The 15,391-nt window shown below is 37.1% G+C and overlaps 1 protein-coding gene and 1 long non-coding RNA gene across 2 annotated transcripts in view; both read left to right on the top strand.

Annotated features, from left to right (window-relative positions):
- The window catches only part of ncam1b (neural cell adhesion molecule 1b), a 111,032-nt gene extending 98,490 nt beyond the window's left edge, over positions 1-12,542 (top strand). Inside the window, exons 17-19 of the mRNA XM_053646495.1 lie at positions 662-842; positions 6,940-7,135; positions 11,240-12,542. Coding sequence (XP_053502470.1) covers positions 662-842; positions 6,940-7,135; positions 11,240-11,360 — 498 coding nt within the window. The 3' untranslated portion in view covers positions 11,361-12,542. The remainder of the gene's footprint in view (positions 1-661; positions 843-6,939; positions 7,136-11,239) is intronic.
- A 474-nt stretch (positions 12,543-13,016) lies between these two features.
- On the top strand, positions 13,017-14,701 carry LOC128621030 (uncharacterized). Its single transcript, XR_008388223.1, has 2 exons — positions 13,017-13,103; positions 13,219-14,701. It is a non-coding gene; the product is annotated as an uncharacterized LOC128621030 (long non-coding RNA).
- Positions 14,702-15,391: the final 690 nt, after the last annotated feature.

Below are 15,391 nucleotides of genomic sequence, written 5' to 3' on the forward strand. Positions count from 1 at the left end.
AAAATGTTAATAAATTAAAAAGGGGTGTGGGGGGGTCATAACAATTGCATTTTGTTGTTTATTTAATATTGCCCTGAATAAGCTATGTCACATAACAGATGTTAACATATAGTCCACAAGACACAGTAAAAACTGAATTTACCCAAATGAACCAGTTCAAAAATTTACATATGCTTGATTCATAAATTGTTGGAAAAGGGTCAAATGCTGGAAAAGCAAAGAATGTGCAGGACCTGGAGGATTTTTCTGAATAAACAAGGGACTTATGAACAACTATCACAAAACATAAAAACATTTGTTGATCATCCAGGTAAGACTATACAGTCATAACAATCAAGAGTATATAAACTTTTGAACTGGTTCGTTCATTCAACATAGATTTAGTTATTATTGTGCCTTGTGGACTATATGTAGATTTCTGTTATTTGAAATAGCTTATTCAGGGCAGAGATAAATAAAAAACAAAATGCAATTTTTATTATCCTTTTTTTAAAAAAATTTTTACCATTTGCAAGGCATATGTAAACTTATGAGCTCAACTGTATAATAATAACATGCCAAGTTTCAAGCAAACAGCTTTGATGTGTTCAAGCCAATGTTAGGAAATTATCTGAAAGACCTTTGGGTCTGTAAGTTCCCTCACTGATTGTGCTTAATATAGAGAGAGGACTTGGCCTGGAAAGACGAGGTCCGTGTCCCGAGCACAAGTGGACACGTCCTCCTAAGCGGCCTGGACTGGAACACTGAGTATGACGTGACGGTGGTGGCCGAGAACCAGCAGGGCAAGTCACAACCTGGCTTGTTGAACTTTCGCACGTCCTCTGAGCCCTCCACCACTCCAGGTGAGTTCCTCCACCTCTTGCACCCCAATTCCTCCCCTACATCCATCAGTCCATCCATCCCTTGCTCTGACGCATACTGACGCACAACATTAACAGCTGACTCAGAACTGTTATAGCACCAAGTATATGAATGCAGTGAGAAATCGCCTTTTTTTCTCACTCACCCTTTGGCCACTTACACTATGATGCATGCTGAGTCATGGCAAGCAACTGTTCATCTGTTAGTTCGGTGTTTGGACATTACTTATACTTTTAATAAAGCAGTGAACGTCTGCAGAGAGAATATATTCTGCAGAGAGAAAAGAATATTTTCTCTATGTTTTGAGAGTTCTTCAAACTCAAGTGGGGAATCAAGCTATTGTAGGAGTCTCACAGTGGTGTCCTTACATTACTGACCTTGCTCATGATGTCCAGAAGATCTGGCACTATTATAGCTGTCTGAGTCACTGTCCCTGTTGCACCATTTGGCCACTCTTTCATTTCTCACCAGCCACATTAGGGAAGTAGATCAATGAATCCCTGCCCCGCTTTGAGAGAAGGTCATTACTGACAGTCATTTTTGTGTCAAATCTGAGCTTCAAAGCACCATAAAGTGAGTAGTGTTCAGCGAGTTCAGCCTGGTCAGATGAGCAGAGGTCACAGTTGGACTTGTTTGACTCATTTCAACCTAATGAGCATCTGGTGCAGCATAGTCCTGAGAGCTTTTCTTATTAACACTCTAGGACAGCTCTGTAGATATAGGAAACTTGGATGCATGCATTCTGTGGCCCGGCAGGAAGAAAGTGGATGGGATCCAAAGCCTGTTTGTTTCGTTCTTACACCCCTCATGATTTTGCTGCTGCTTCTTGAACAGCATGCCAATAAGGGATTCTCACAGCCAAATATCTGTAGGTACCTCCACAGGGGTGTCTATGGAAATGAGATTTCTGAAGCTTAACTGAAACTGTTGTCTGGTCCCATTGGTAGTGTATTTCTTGGAAGGTTTGTCATTAAAAGAAGTTTAGAATAAGATTGAGAGTGCTAATGTAACATATTAAGACATTTTCATTTAACACCAGATCACAATATTTACTACTATCCTCCTGCGCTACTGTACAGTATATGTGTGTGGCAGCCTGGGAAAACCCTTCACATCATGAACATTATTTTATACTATATTAAAGTTAAGAATACTATAGATGTTCCTGAACAGATGCGTTTCTTTCTAGCATTTCTCTCTCACAGTTCTTTAAATTCTAGTTATCCCAAAAGTGAAAAGGGAGAAAAGAACATATCAGACTAGAGTAGATTAAAGTAGATTAGATTTTTCCCCTTGCTGCTGACACCACTGACTTGCTAATAAGAGATTTAAAGCTACATCTGTACAGCTGCATGCACATATATATATATATATATATATATATATATATATATATATATATATATATATATATATATATATAATTTAATTTAACACGTAATAAATAAAATATTAAAATAATAAATATGACCATGAAATGTCATATATCATGTTTTTCTTTTTACTCGCCTTTATTCACAGACTTCAAATGTTTTTGCATCCGCATTTGTTAAATTGGTTTCTTATTTACCTAATGTAATCTTCACAGAAAAGGCATGTTTAGAATATTTTTAAAATGTCCATGTCATTATGGTGAAATACACTATATGGCCAAAAGTCTGTGGACACCTGACCATCACACCCATTTGTGATTTTTCCCCAAATTGTTGCCACAAAGGTGGAAGCACACAATTGTATAGGATGTCTTTGTATGCTGTAGCATTACAATTCCCCTTCACTGGAACTAAGAGGCCCAAACATGTTCCAGCATGACAATGCCCCTATGCCCCTATGCACAAAGTGAGTTCCATGAAGACATGGTTTGCCAAGTTTGGACTGGAAGAACTTGAGTGGCCTGACAGAACCCTGACCTCAACCCAACTGAACACCTTTTGAATGAACTGGAACCCTGATGCACCCCAGGCCTCCTCACCCAACATAAGTGCCTGATCTCACTAATGCTCTTGTGGCTGAATGAACACAAATCCCCACAGCCATGCTCCAAAATCTAGTTGAAAACCTTCCCAGAAGAGTGGAAGTTATTACAACAGTAAAGGGGGGACTAAATCTGGAATAGGATGTTCAAAAGCACATGAGTGTTATGGTTAGGTATCCATAAATACTGTATGTAAAAGGAAGAAAAACACAAGGTTACATATGTAATCATGTTCCATGAACTTCATAGAGAATGGCAGCCATTACTGATGCCATTTTATAGTGTCATATGAAAAGTCACCATGTAACTTTATGTTAAAGGTCTCGAGATGTGCAGCACAGGAAGGTATCCAGTCCACTGGCAGATATGAGGGGTGAAGTAGAAACCAATTTGGCCTAAAGCTGATTTTGGCCAATTTTAGCTGTTTTTATTTAGAATTTAGCCACAGCAACATTCAGTGTTTTTTTTCCAGACCACCAAACTTACATACTTAAAGCAAAGGCTTCGCAACCACATTATCATGAACCTCTAGCCATTTCATATATTTCCATTACTTAGCTTATTTTAACTAGCAATCCTGGTGTATATTAACTGGTTACAGATTATCTCTAAAAAGTGACCATAGCCTGAGCACCTTATTATATTTTTAATGCATTATTACCTATATACTGTATATTTCATACATGAACCAATAATTCAGTCCAGTAATAAGAGGCACAAAGGGGCAAATAAAAAGCTGAGTCTCATTTCTGCCTGTAGTCTAAGCCCTGTTTCACACAGGAAGCAGAAGAGAACAAACACACACAGGATTTATTCAAATCAAATATAATATATCACATTGTATTTAACAAAAAACAAACCCATCCCCACAGACCCTGATAACCTATTGAAGACTTGGGTTTAAAACATAGAAATGTTATGAACATAATATTGACATGAATTACATAAAACAGCATGTCTATTAAACATCTTTGATTTTATATATTACAGATTACTATTAATATGAATAATGATGCAAATAATTAATTCAAGATGAAAATGTCATTCAGAAATGCTATTGGCTTTAAACTATCGCAATCGTTTTATTGAATAAATATGAATAATTTTACAAATTTTCAGTTATAAAATAGGTGATGGGTGTGTATTGTGTGTCCTGGGTGAAACATGCAGTAACATGCATTACACTGTCATTTTATTATTTAAAATCACAAATTAATATTTAGGTCAATTTAATCTTAAATCCATGTAATTATTCTGCTTCTGAGTTCTGTTTTATGAGCAACACTTCATTTAGGACTTTGGTGGAACAGGGCCCAGGCGCCGCAGTCATCCGTCATGTCCAGCCCTCTGCTTCCTCTCTAGAGCTTTATTCGTCACTTGCAGGCCTGGTTGAGTTCAGCACTGCTGAGTTCAGTGTTTTTTCCACTTCTAATCCAGATTTAGCTTATAAAGGTCTTGATTCTCATATTTTCTGTCTTTGTCATTTGCCTTTCTCCCTTTTTTTGTGTTATGTGTAGTCTTGCATAGTGTGTTTTTTCTGTACTCACCCAGAATCAGGTCAGATTGGATTTATGAAGGACTTGAATTTATTCTTTGTTTGCTTTGTTTTTACATTTTTCCTCTTTCCTTTTCCTCACTTTTTCTCTTGCCCTGCTTCACTGGGCATTTAGGCTTTGTGATTTCCATTTTCTTTAAGATATAATTAGTTTTATGAATGATTTTGCCTGTTTGTTAGATGATGATTTGAATAACTTATTCAAAATCCAGGTCTGTATGTGATGAACACTGCTCTAAAGCAATGCAGCCTGATATCAGAGCATTAACCACTTTATTCACCACCCTCACATGCGTCAGCTTTAAACTTGGATGCTTTTTTTTCATCCTGCTTTCCTCCCAAACATCAGTTCAAATTTTGGTTAATTCCCAAGCTTTATTTCTGTGGTTTTGACTGTTATTTCTCTTGTTTCTTCTCTCTTTTCCCTCCCATTTCCCTCTTCCTTTCTCTGTTTGTCGTGTGTCATTGTGCCTGGTCTTGGATATGGATGGATCATCACATTCCCACACATGCAATATATTTTTCTACAATATCCTCGTACCTTTTCTGTTTTTTTTTTTCTCCTGTGCAACCTCAATGTATATACATTTCTGTATTTCTGACACGTTGTTTGTGTGTGTGTGTGTGTGTGTGTGTGTGTGTGTGTGTGTGTGTGTGTGTGTGTGTGTGTTCGTGTTCTTCAGTCACACTCGGCAGCTCCTCAGTGATGTGCACCTTCTTGCCGATGGTGCTCTCACTGTTCCTGCTGTCATTGCTTTGATATTGTTATGCGCGAGAGGTGTTTTTGTGTTCAGAGCATCCTGGCTGGATCTTTTGCTAATGATTTGATCTTTTTGCTGATACAACTGAGCCTGAAGTGTGGATTAACACAATTAACAAAACAGACAGCTCAGTTTCCCTTGATTGTATCTATATTATAGAGCACAGTTTTTCTTTTTCAGCCGAGTGCACTGTACAGGAAAGAGGGGATGGAAAGCACTACACTAGGTTTACATGCGACACGTTTGGTTCTGCTTATTTGTACATATTTAACTAATTTTCTAACTGCTGAAATACTGTATAAAATTGTACATTATATGATCTTCAAGGAAAGACTTTGTAACGTCATTGAAAGATTTTCTGAGATCTGCAACTCAGACTGTTATTCTGTGAATCTACAGGAATAACGGTATAAACATCGGCATGTACCCTCTATTCATGTGCATATCTGGATTTATTAAATACTTTTTTTAATATAAATCAGTTTCCTACTTTATCATTTCGTAATCAGTTAGTATCATCTATATAATCTCAGTACAACAGCTTGTTCACTTTTACAGACTTGTTGCAGTTTTTTAAATTTTTTTTCAAACCTGCAAATGTATTTATGACAGCTGACCTCATCGTCATATTATTTGTTGCTGATGTTTGCTGGTGAGTACAATGTTTTGTGCTACTAAATGAAATAGAATTCTACACCTTAAATCAATATATATGTGCATTATATGTGACAGATTTAAATTTTTCTAATTAGACTATAATATGGCCTGTCTGCTGCTTCTCTCCTCCAAAATCCTTTGTTCTTAACATGATTGCAAATGTTTTTTTAAAGAAAGGGGCCTAGAATTTAGAGTGTCTTTATGTGAATAAACATTCATCAAAACATTAGAAAAATAAAAGGTAGAAGTTTCCATATGGATTCCAAAGGAATTCTGTTTTTCGGACCTGTGGGTAATGTTTCTAGAAAAGCAAAATTAGAGATAAAGAACAGATGAACTGATATTGACATTTGTTTTCATGTAGGAAGTAAACTAACACAGCCATCTGCCTTAATGCAGAATTAGAATTAGCTTTCATGAGTGTTCGAAATTCAGCAACGATGAGTCAGAAGACAGTAGACTGGTTTGATCTTCAGATTCTTGTTTGTTTATTCGTGTGGTTGGAGAATTTTCAGAACAGCTTGTTCACCAACAGATGTATAACTTCAGAAAGGCTATACCAGCTCAGTTGTCCAATTGAAAGAGCCAGCTGAGTCAGGAAATGCTATCACCTCTGACTTTGGTGTGTTTTCTCAGTGACACACTGTAGCAAAATGTAATGAATAAGAAATACAGCATCTTCTCAGACAACCTAGGCATAAACCTGTCATAGGTACTATGAAATATAATACATAATTAAAAATAAAACCTTAGCAAATGGTTAAAGAATCAGAGGCAAATAATTAAAGGAAATATTTATTTTGTGAGCCTTACCTCTTTGTCCAAAAGTGTAATTTCCTAGTGTGTTTGAATCTGGTTTGAATAGGTTGCTCATGAGGCAAATTCCACAAGTTAAAAAAATAATGTCTTGAAAACTGGTAACTGATAAAAATGTTTTAATTCACTGTATTGTGTGTATTACATTTTTTTTTATTTTTAATTCATGGCTTCCTAGTAATTGCTTTTTTTCTTTTGCTAAATCTTGAGCCAGTCTTCTTAGCTTTTTCTCTCTCTCTCTCTCTCTCTCTCTCTCTCTCTCTCTCTCTCTCTCTCTCAATCTATCTATCTTTATCTCTCCTGTCACTCCTCAGACTACGTGGAGGATGGCCCAGGCCTAAGTACAGGGCTGATTGTTGGGATCCTCATCCTGGTGTGTGTGGTCCTGTTGTTGGCCGTGGACGCCACCTGCTGCTTCGTCAACAAGTGTGGCTTGCTAATGTGTCTCTGTGCCAAATCCGGGACCAGTCCAAAGGGCAAGGATGTAGAGGCAGGAAAGGCTGCATTTGTGTAAGTAGATGGAGTATTTATTAATTTTTTTTCTTCACTTGTAACTGTGTTTATTTTTAACTGAAAATGAGGCAGAGCTGCGTTTGTGCCAAAAGTCTCATGCAAAATGGTAAAAATTTTAAGCAAAAAGATCCACTTTATTAGGAACACATGCACCTTCATGTAGTTATCTAATCAGTCAATCATGTGGCAGCATTGTGATGCATACAGTCATGTAGATATAGGTCAAGAGCTTCAGTTAATGTTCGCTTCAAACATCAGAATGAGGAAAAATATGATCTCAGTGGCTTTGACCATTGCATAGTTGTTGGTGCCACACTGGGTTGAGTATTTCAGAACTGGCTGATTTCCTCTAGTGATTTGTACTCTTGAGTTTACACACAATAGTGTGAAAAACTAAAAACACCCAGTTCTGTTGATGAGAGAGGTCAGAAGAGAATTGCCATATTGGTTTGAGTTGACAGGAAGACAATTGTAACTCAATTAACAACTTTTTACAACTTATGTTGAGCAGACCAGGATCTCAGAACGCACAACACGCCGAACCTTTAGAAGGATATGCCACAACAACAGAAGTCTACATCGACTTCCACTTCTGTCAGCCAAGAACATGAATCTAAGGCTATAGTGGGGACAGGCTCAGCAAAATTGTCCAGTTTTGGTGAATGTTGCCTAATACACTGAGATAACATTTTTTTTCCATTCTGATGTCAGATGTGAGTGTTAACAGAAGCTGTTGACCTGTATTTTAAGCATTCTGCTGCTGCCACATGATTGGTTGACTGGTTAATTGCAGGCGTAGAGGTATTCCTAATAAAATGGATGGTAAGTCTTGCAACCACTGTCGTGGAAATTAGACAACACTGGCAGACTCTTCCTCTGAGGTGAAAAAGGTTTATTACAGAAAGATGGTTAATACAGGATAGAAGAAGCAGGATAGAATGATGAGAGCGCTCTGAGGCACTTGTGCTGAACAATTCCTATGTATATATGAAACGCAGAGTATGATACACTTCTGTGTACCGATAAGAAGCAGTTTGAGGCAGTTCAAACAGGCTTTGTTTCAGGGTCAAATTACTCTTTAGAGTAAGAAAGTAATTAGTAACAGAGAAAGAAAGAGGCTGTTAAAGATACAGTTTTTAACATTTGAAAGTGTTTCTAGATTGAATAATCATATGACGAGTATGTTTCCTTAGGAAAAAAAACCTACAATTCGCAATGTTTACATGGAAAGGATCTGGCCTGTTTTTTATTGCAGACTTGCCATTGGGACCTTCGGGAATTTCTGGTGGGCCACTCTAATCCCTTTTCTCTCACAGGCACTTTCTGACATTTCGTATACACAAACACCATGTAGCAGGCCACTATTGGGAACGCTCAGAGACCCTGCTTTTTGTTTGTGCTAGCACTGCACAGTTTTTGTTGTTTTGTCTCTCAGAAACATTTGTCGTCTACTTAAATGGAAGCAGCTGGTGAGAGCTAGTGAAAGTAGTTCTGATGTGATGGTCATTTGATTCTACAGTGAACAATCAACAACAAAAAATTTTAATAAAATAAACAATCTTTTTAATAAACAAAAACAAGCTTAATATTAGCTTGTTAGTGGCATTATTTTATACCACTTCACTTCAGTAGCTTCAATCTCTGGCACACATATTAGTACCCCAAGCACAAACTTCTAGCTTTATAAAATGGCAGCCCCAGTGGTACCTGATGCAATCTGACTAAGCCCTGCATTAAAACCATTTAGCTGCAGAAAATTACCTATCAGTCAAGCCAGCATTTTATTAAAGACATTATTAAGTATACCGCACAGCAGTCTTTTAAAAAATAATTAAAGCACTGCTTACTCTTATGAATTACTATTTGGGAAAAATTTAAAAGGCTCGTCAATGTTAAATTGTAACGCAGACTTAGAGCACAGAAAATGACACACGTTGGCTACAGAGACATAGAGAGGGTAAAAAACAGGAGAGAGGCGATATGAGACATTGACAGGCTGTGAAACGAAGAAAGAACTTGCATTCAATTTCAACAATTTCACACCTCGTCTTTTTTTCGTTTCCGATTACCACCCCAAAGAGAAAGCAAATGATTTCCATCTTCACACAACACTTTGTTTATGACTACATTTTTCATATGTGGTTTTATATGTTGGCAGTCCTATGCTATAATATTAGCAGATGCACTTTCATTTATCTTATTTCAGACAAATGTCATGGCCACTACAAAACAAATTTGTAGGTTGATTTTAGGTCCCACTCTGCTGCTGATCAGTTTGGCTAAATTACAGTTCAGCTTGGGAGGTTTGTAATCACATCATTATATTCTATATGTAATGTTACTTAACTAACAGTTAACTAAACATTAGAGTTTAGTTAATCTTAGGTAGCTAGGTGGCTACAGCATTAGTGCAGTGACCACTATTAAAATTGGCATCAGTGATTTTTTTAAGTCATGCCAATTCTGCCATATATATATATATATATATATATATATATATATATATTCTTCTTTTTTTTGCCACAGGAAAGGCGGAAATGTCTCAGTCTAGTGTGAATCAGGTTATACATGCAACAGTACTTGCCTTCTCCAGACCACACACCGTCTGACAGGCCTGAATCTGGCCGCATCAAGTTGTCTTCTCAACATGTTTAAATTAGTTACCTTTATACCACAGCACCATTTGTTGATTGTTTCTCATTGGTCAGAAGGTATTAATTAATTTCTTACAACAGCTGCTCTGAAAGCAGTGCCTGCTGTAATTCATGTTCACAGGTTTATATTAATGCACTCTTTCGACTATGTTATCATTCCTATTATAACAACTCATTCACAGGGACTTGAATAGCGGACGATGTACATAACATAAGTCTATTAATAAGCATATTAAAACATGCTGTTATTTATCAATGTGTAATTGTTTATGTTGTTCAACTGTTGCTGATGTAATGGTCAGAGGTAAAGCTGTAACTTTAGGTTTTCTGACATGGAAAATTAAGGATTATTATTATTATTATTATTATTATTATTATTATTATTATTATTGCTGTAATATAAGAGAAATAAAACACGTCAGGGGTGATGTTATTGGTAAATTATCAACTTGAGTAACAGTAGTAACAGTAACTGTGCATCACACTGAGCCACATCACATCACTGTGGCCACTCACACCACTTATTTTCCTACAACAGCATGTCCTATTGTCTTTTATTCCTTACTTATGTACTCCAGTGGACAAACAAATATGGAACTCATCTACTCACTACTCATGCTCTGTAACACCACCTCTCAAAAAAATTATTTTAGCTGTTTACTGCAGGTAAGGGCGTTGTTACTCTTAGGTATAGTTTGTTTAAAAGCCTATTCAAATCAGTACTCCAGTTAAACATAAATTAAATACTATATGAGTAGACTGACAATTGGCACAACATGATGGTTTCATTCTTTGTTTTCAATTTGCCAATGTGAAATGTATTTTTTCTATTAGTGTCCTTTGAAAGCTACTGCCATATCAGTCAATGACTGCTAAAATGTATTCATGAACCATGCTGTCACCCATAGCAGAGGAGTCGACCCTGTTCTTCCTCTTACTAATTCCCTAGTAAAGGTTCCTCTAAGATGTTTCATTAATTAATTTTAAAAGGAAATGCTCAGCCAGGAACTTGTAGTGCCACTTATTAGAACTCTTAGCAGTAAGGTAATACTTGGACCAGACTGTCCAGCCATGTTAATTGAAACACCATTGTTTATTGAACATGTGTTGCTAAGGGTTAGAAGATTTATCGCTCCAAATTCCAGTTAATTAATACACATTCACAGTGTAGACCCTCTTATAAGAACCACTGAAGAGTTATGAATATGTCACAAGACAGAATTAAAAGAATAATTGCGAAAAAAAAAAATGTTCCAGTAAAATATGCAGCAACAAAATGAAAAAGGAATAAAGTAAATTAATAATTTTGGGGGGAAATGACTTTTGTCTCATTCCTATTACTTCTGTTAAGTTGTAAAATTGTAAAAAGAAATCTGCATCCAAATCTGCAGAAATCTGCATGAAAAGATTTGCTGCTATAAATTATCCTGCGACTCTCTCCTCACAGGAAGGATGACTCCAAAGAGCCCATTGTAGAAACGAGGAAAAAGGATGGGCTCACAGCTAACCATGATGTAGGGGGACACACCGAGCCAAATGAGACCACGCCCCTTACTGAGCCGGAGTAAGTGTGTCCTTTTTGGTGTGATGCACACTGTAGGGATATAACTGAATCTGAATACATTGGGATTAAACGGATGATGTGTCCTAAACAAATATGAATACAGATACTAACAATAGGCAGAGTATTTGTTTTTTTTGTTGTTTGTTTTTGTTTTTGTTTTTTGTTTTTGACAAAAAGCTTCAGATTAGGAGTGTGCAACTAGAACGAACCAAAACAGTTATGTGTGTGCAAACTAAAGATTTTTTATTTAATGTAGAGGGCAGCTCACAGAAGCACAAAATGACATGAAATGTAAAGACATAGGGAATGCGTGTTATGCATGCAAATTCCTTTCCTGAATCTTTTTGTAGGAAGCGGTATGTAAATAGTGGTGTGCATTTCTAATTTGTACTATATTTCTGCAATACATAATCATTATACATAGAACCTGGTAACCCTGCTCTTTTGGTTCTTCTACTGTCTCTTTTTTTTGTGGTGTGTGTATATACAAGATTCAATTATACAAAGTAAGCGTGATCGAGTCAGGTAGTAGTTACAATAACTATAGTATTTAAATTAAAATGGCTGGGGTTCAAGCCTCAACTCAGTTGAGTGTTCTGATTTAATATGCATATCTTTTCAGTGTAGAAAGTCGATTCATGTGTGCATGTGTAAATATGAATGTCCTTCTTCAAAGCACTAAAATGGAAACTTTTGTTTAATTGAATCTTGTCATTAGAAACTTGTTCAAATTAGGTTTAGCATAAGTTTTGAGGAGAAACGTAATATTTGTGTGTAAACCATACATAATATTTTTTTCTTAAATCTAACGGACCACACATTCCATTTTTTCAGTGTACTAGGTGTTCAGCTACAGAATGTTGTTCCATGCGCCACCTGGTGGTTACTGTGTGAAGCACATCAAATTAAGTGAAATTCTAAGAAGCTTGCCTGCAGTGTGCCGTGTGATCACACATGACGAATCGCATGAAACCGTGTGAAAAAACATGCATTCTTAAAAGCCACATCTGTACTGTTACTTTTTCCATGTGACCGGTCTGTTTTTTTGTTAAGCAATAGATCCACCTCTTGTTAATAGCTGCTCCACCAAACTGGCATTACAGTCATTATTATATTTAATTTCATCATGCTTGAAGTGACTAGCATCTCTCTTTCTCGCTCTCTCTCTCTCTCTCTCTCTCTCTCTCTCTCTCTCTCTGCTCTACAGGCGACAAACAGAAGTCGCATCTACTGTGGTGGACTTGCCCCTGTCCTTGGCCACTAACTCAGACACAGTCACTGACACATTTGACCTCAGTCAGAGCAGCCCTGTTAGTGAGAGCACCACTCTCACCTCCAGCCTCACAGCTCCTCTTTCTGAGCCCAAATCCACCCCTAAAACATCCTCCCAGCCCTTAGACACTTCACTCCTCTCATCTGAGCCTCCCTTAGTCGATCTGGCTGATTCTCAGACCAGTATCCAATCAGCTGGTAAAATTAAATCTGCAGAAATCGACACTCAGGCTCCACCTTCTCTTGCTCATAGCACAGAGAAGGAAGCCCCAGATCTGGAGGCAGAGCCAATACTTTTAGGAAGTCCACAGCCCAGAACGATTGTCACTAATCCACAGATCAGTGGTGCTCATCCCTCCTCAGAGGATCTTGAGCTCCAAATAGATGGAGATGCCTCACTAACACATTTCCCACAGGATGGCTTACACTCTCTGGCTACAGCTGCCTCTACTGACCCATCGACTCCACAAAACAAGTATGGCTCTCTCTAAATATCCACTGTCATCCTAGTATATTAGTCCATGTTGTGTTTGTTGTGTCCATTTGCCTCGCTTTCATGCTTATTTGTAATGAGTAATTCTCTATAACAGAAAAATCCTAGAGGAGGAGGAGGAGATTAGAGATGAGGAAGACGAGCTGAAGAAGGTCCAGCAGGAAGAACTGGCAGAACCAAATGCGATATGGCAAGCAAACGCCTCTGAGATTAAGGCATGATCCGGCAAGCCCAAAGACGAAAGCGGCAACGTCACGATGAACACGCAAATGTTCTTTCTACAGTGCCCTTAATGATCTTTTGTTTCTGAAACAACAAAGCGTATCAGAAGCTTGTTCATTTTTAAGACTGAAATCTGGTGTACATAATGTATGTATGCCTTTTTCCATTTCGTGTTCGTTTCTGTTAAATGAAGTAAAACCTCAAAGCATCTCTGTTGCTCTTTTCCTTGAGTTGGCTGCAAATTCCAAGTTTGATATTTTTAATAGAGGGTGTTTATGAAAAACAGGCATCTTGCATTCAGGTGAATCACAGCACATATTTGCTAATAGTCCAGATTATATTTTTATTTTATTTACATATTACTTTGTTTAAATGGAAATGATTACTCCTATTTTTTAATCTGCATCTTCTGAGGGCTAGTCTTGTTTAATAGTTTGATTGCAAATCTTGTTTACATTCTGGTTTTGTTTCTTGTTTGTTTGTTAACCATTGTGTTTGAAGATGTAATGTAAAACCCACTGTACTACATATAATGCAGTGAAACGCTATGAATGAGTGGTCTTCTAATCACCAGATTCATTTATATTCTGTTATTTCACATCTACATGTTTATTATTGTTATTCTTAATGCTTCTCTGACAAGTGGGATTTTATTTTTTTATTTTTTTTCAAAACATGCTAGCGCAAATTCTAATTTAAGTGAAATCTGACCATTTTTATACCGTGTACCTCTGGGTGAAACATTTGTATTACACAGCTGACTGCAAGCTTGTGCACTGTGTTTGTGTATTCTGTAAGTTTTTGAGAATATCTGCATAGCTTAATGGTTAAAGGTGGCTGATTTTACTTTGGTATAACATTATGTAAACTGACATCTGTCTGTGTAAAAGAGGATCAATATGACACTCCTATCATTTAAAGTGTTCTTGATTCTCCACTACCAATTGCATGAGTGTCTGCTAGCCCATCACCGATGTTCCAAGAAAAGTGTAGGGCACAGATGGCAGATTTGATCTATATGTGCATGCCCAGAGCTGTGTGTAGGTTGACTTTTGGTGTTCAGCGTGCTATATATTTCCATCCAACAGCAGATATTCAGTCTCTGGGGTACAAATAAGAACAGTGTAACTATCCGTGCTCAAGGTATATATTTATTATTAATTTCCCCACTTTCAATATACTCAAAGCCAGTCTAACCAAACAGTGTACCTTGTGTTTCTGAGATGGGGTCTAATGGGGAAGTAATGTGGGACAGTGAGTAAAACTGTGCTTTAATCTGTTACGCTTAAAAAAACAAACATGTTATAAGTTGTGTTCTTCTAACACATTTTGATTAAACTAATCAAAATGCAAGTCTACTTTCTCTGAATTGTCTTTATTGTCTTCTGTTGGGTCTTTTTATTTTGTGATGCAGGAGACATGTAGGCTCCTGATACCTACAAGGGTTTAAACATCTAGTGCTGGAAGGGAAGCATGTCTGATAATCTGTAATTCTGTTCAGACTGTAGTCTTGATCTTGATTCTTCAACTTCATTCACCTCAACCAAAATTTCTCCATCAACCTGGAGGAGAAAGTTAGTGAACTGTTCCAGTGATGACCAGCAGATGTCACTGGTGTGCTTTATGAAACCAAAATTGTGTCTCCAGGAGGAGCACTGTCTTCTGAGACCTTTTGATAAACTACACATGGTGTTAAAGGAGGGGTTCACAACGTTTTTCCCACCACTTTAACTGTTAAATAAATTCCAGGTACCCATTTAGTACAGATTTACAAATATTAGGCTCATTATTTAAATGTGTTTAATAATATTGTTATTTTAATAGAGCCATGGAGCTTTTCATACCTCAATGTTCTTACAGAACACATTAGGTCCAAGTTGGCATTATTTATAGGCCTACTTGTTTTTTCAGTTATTGAGGTTTGGATTAAACCCATTGAATACAACTGACCAGGCTAATAACTAAAGGAACTCAGAAATAAATATAATAATTTTGATGATAGAGGGATGTGATTTCTTCTGCTGTGGCATATATCACAGACCTTTGAC

Source organism: Ictalurus furcatus, chromosome 17 (assembly GCF_023375685.1).
Source record: "Ictalurus furcatus strain D&B chromosome 17, Billie_1.0, whole genome shotgun sequence".
In the NCBI taxonomy this organism is placed as follows: Eukaryota; Metazoa; Chordata; class Actinopteri; order Siluriformes; family Ictaluridae; genus Ictalurus; species Ictalurus furcatus.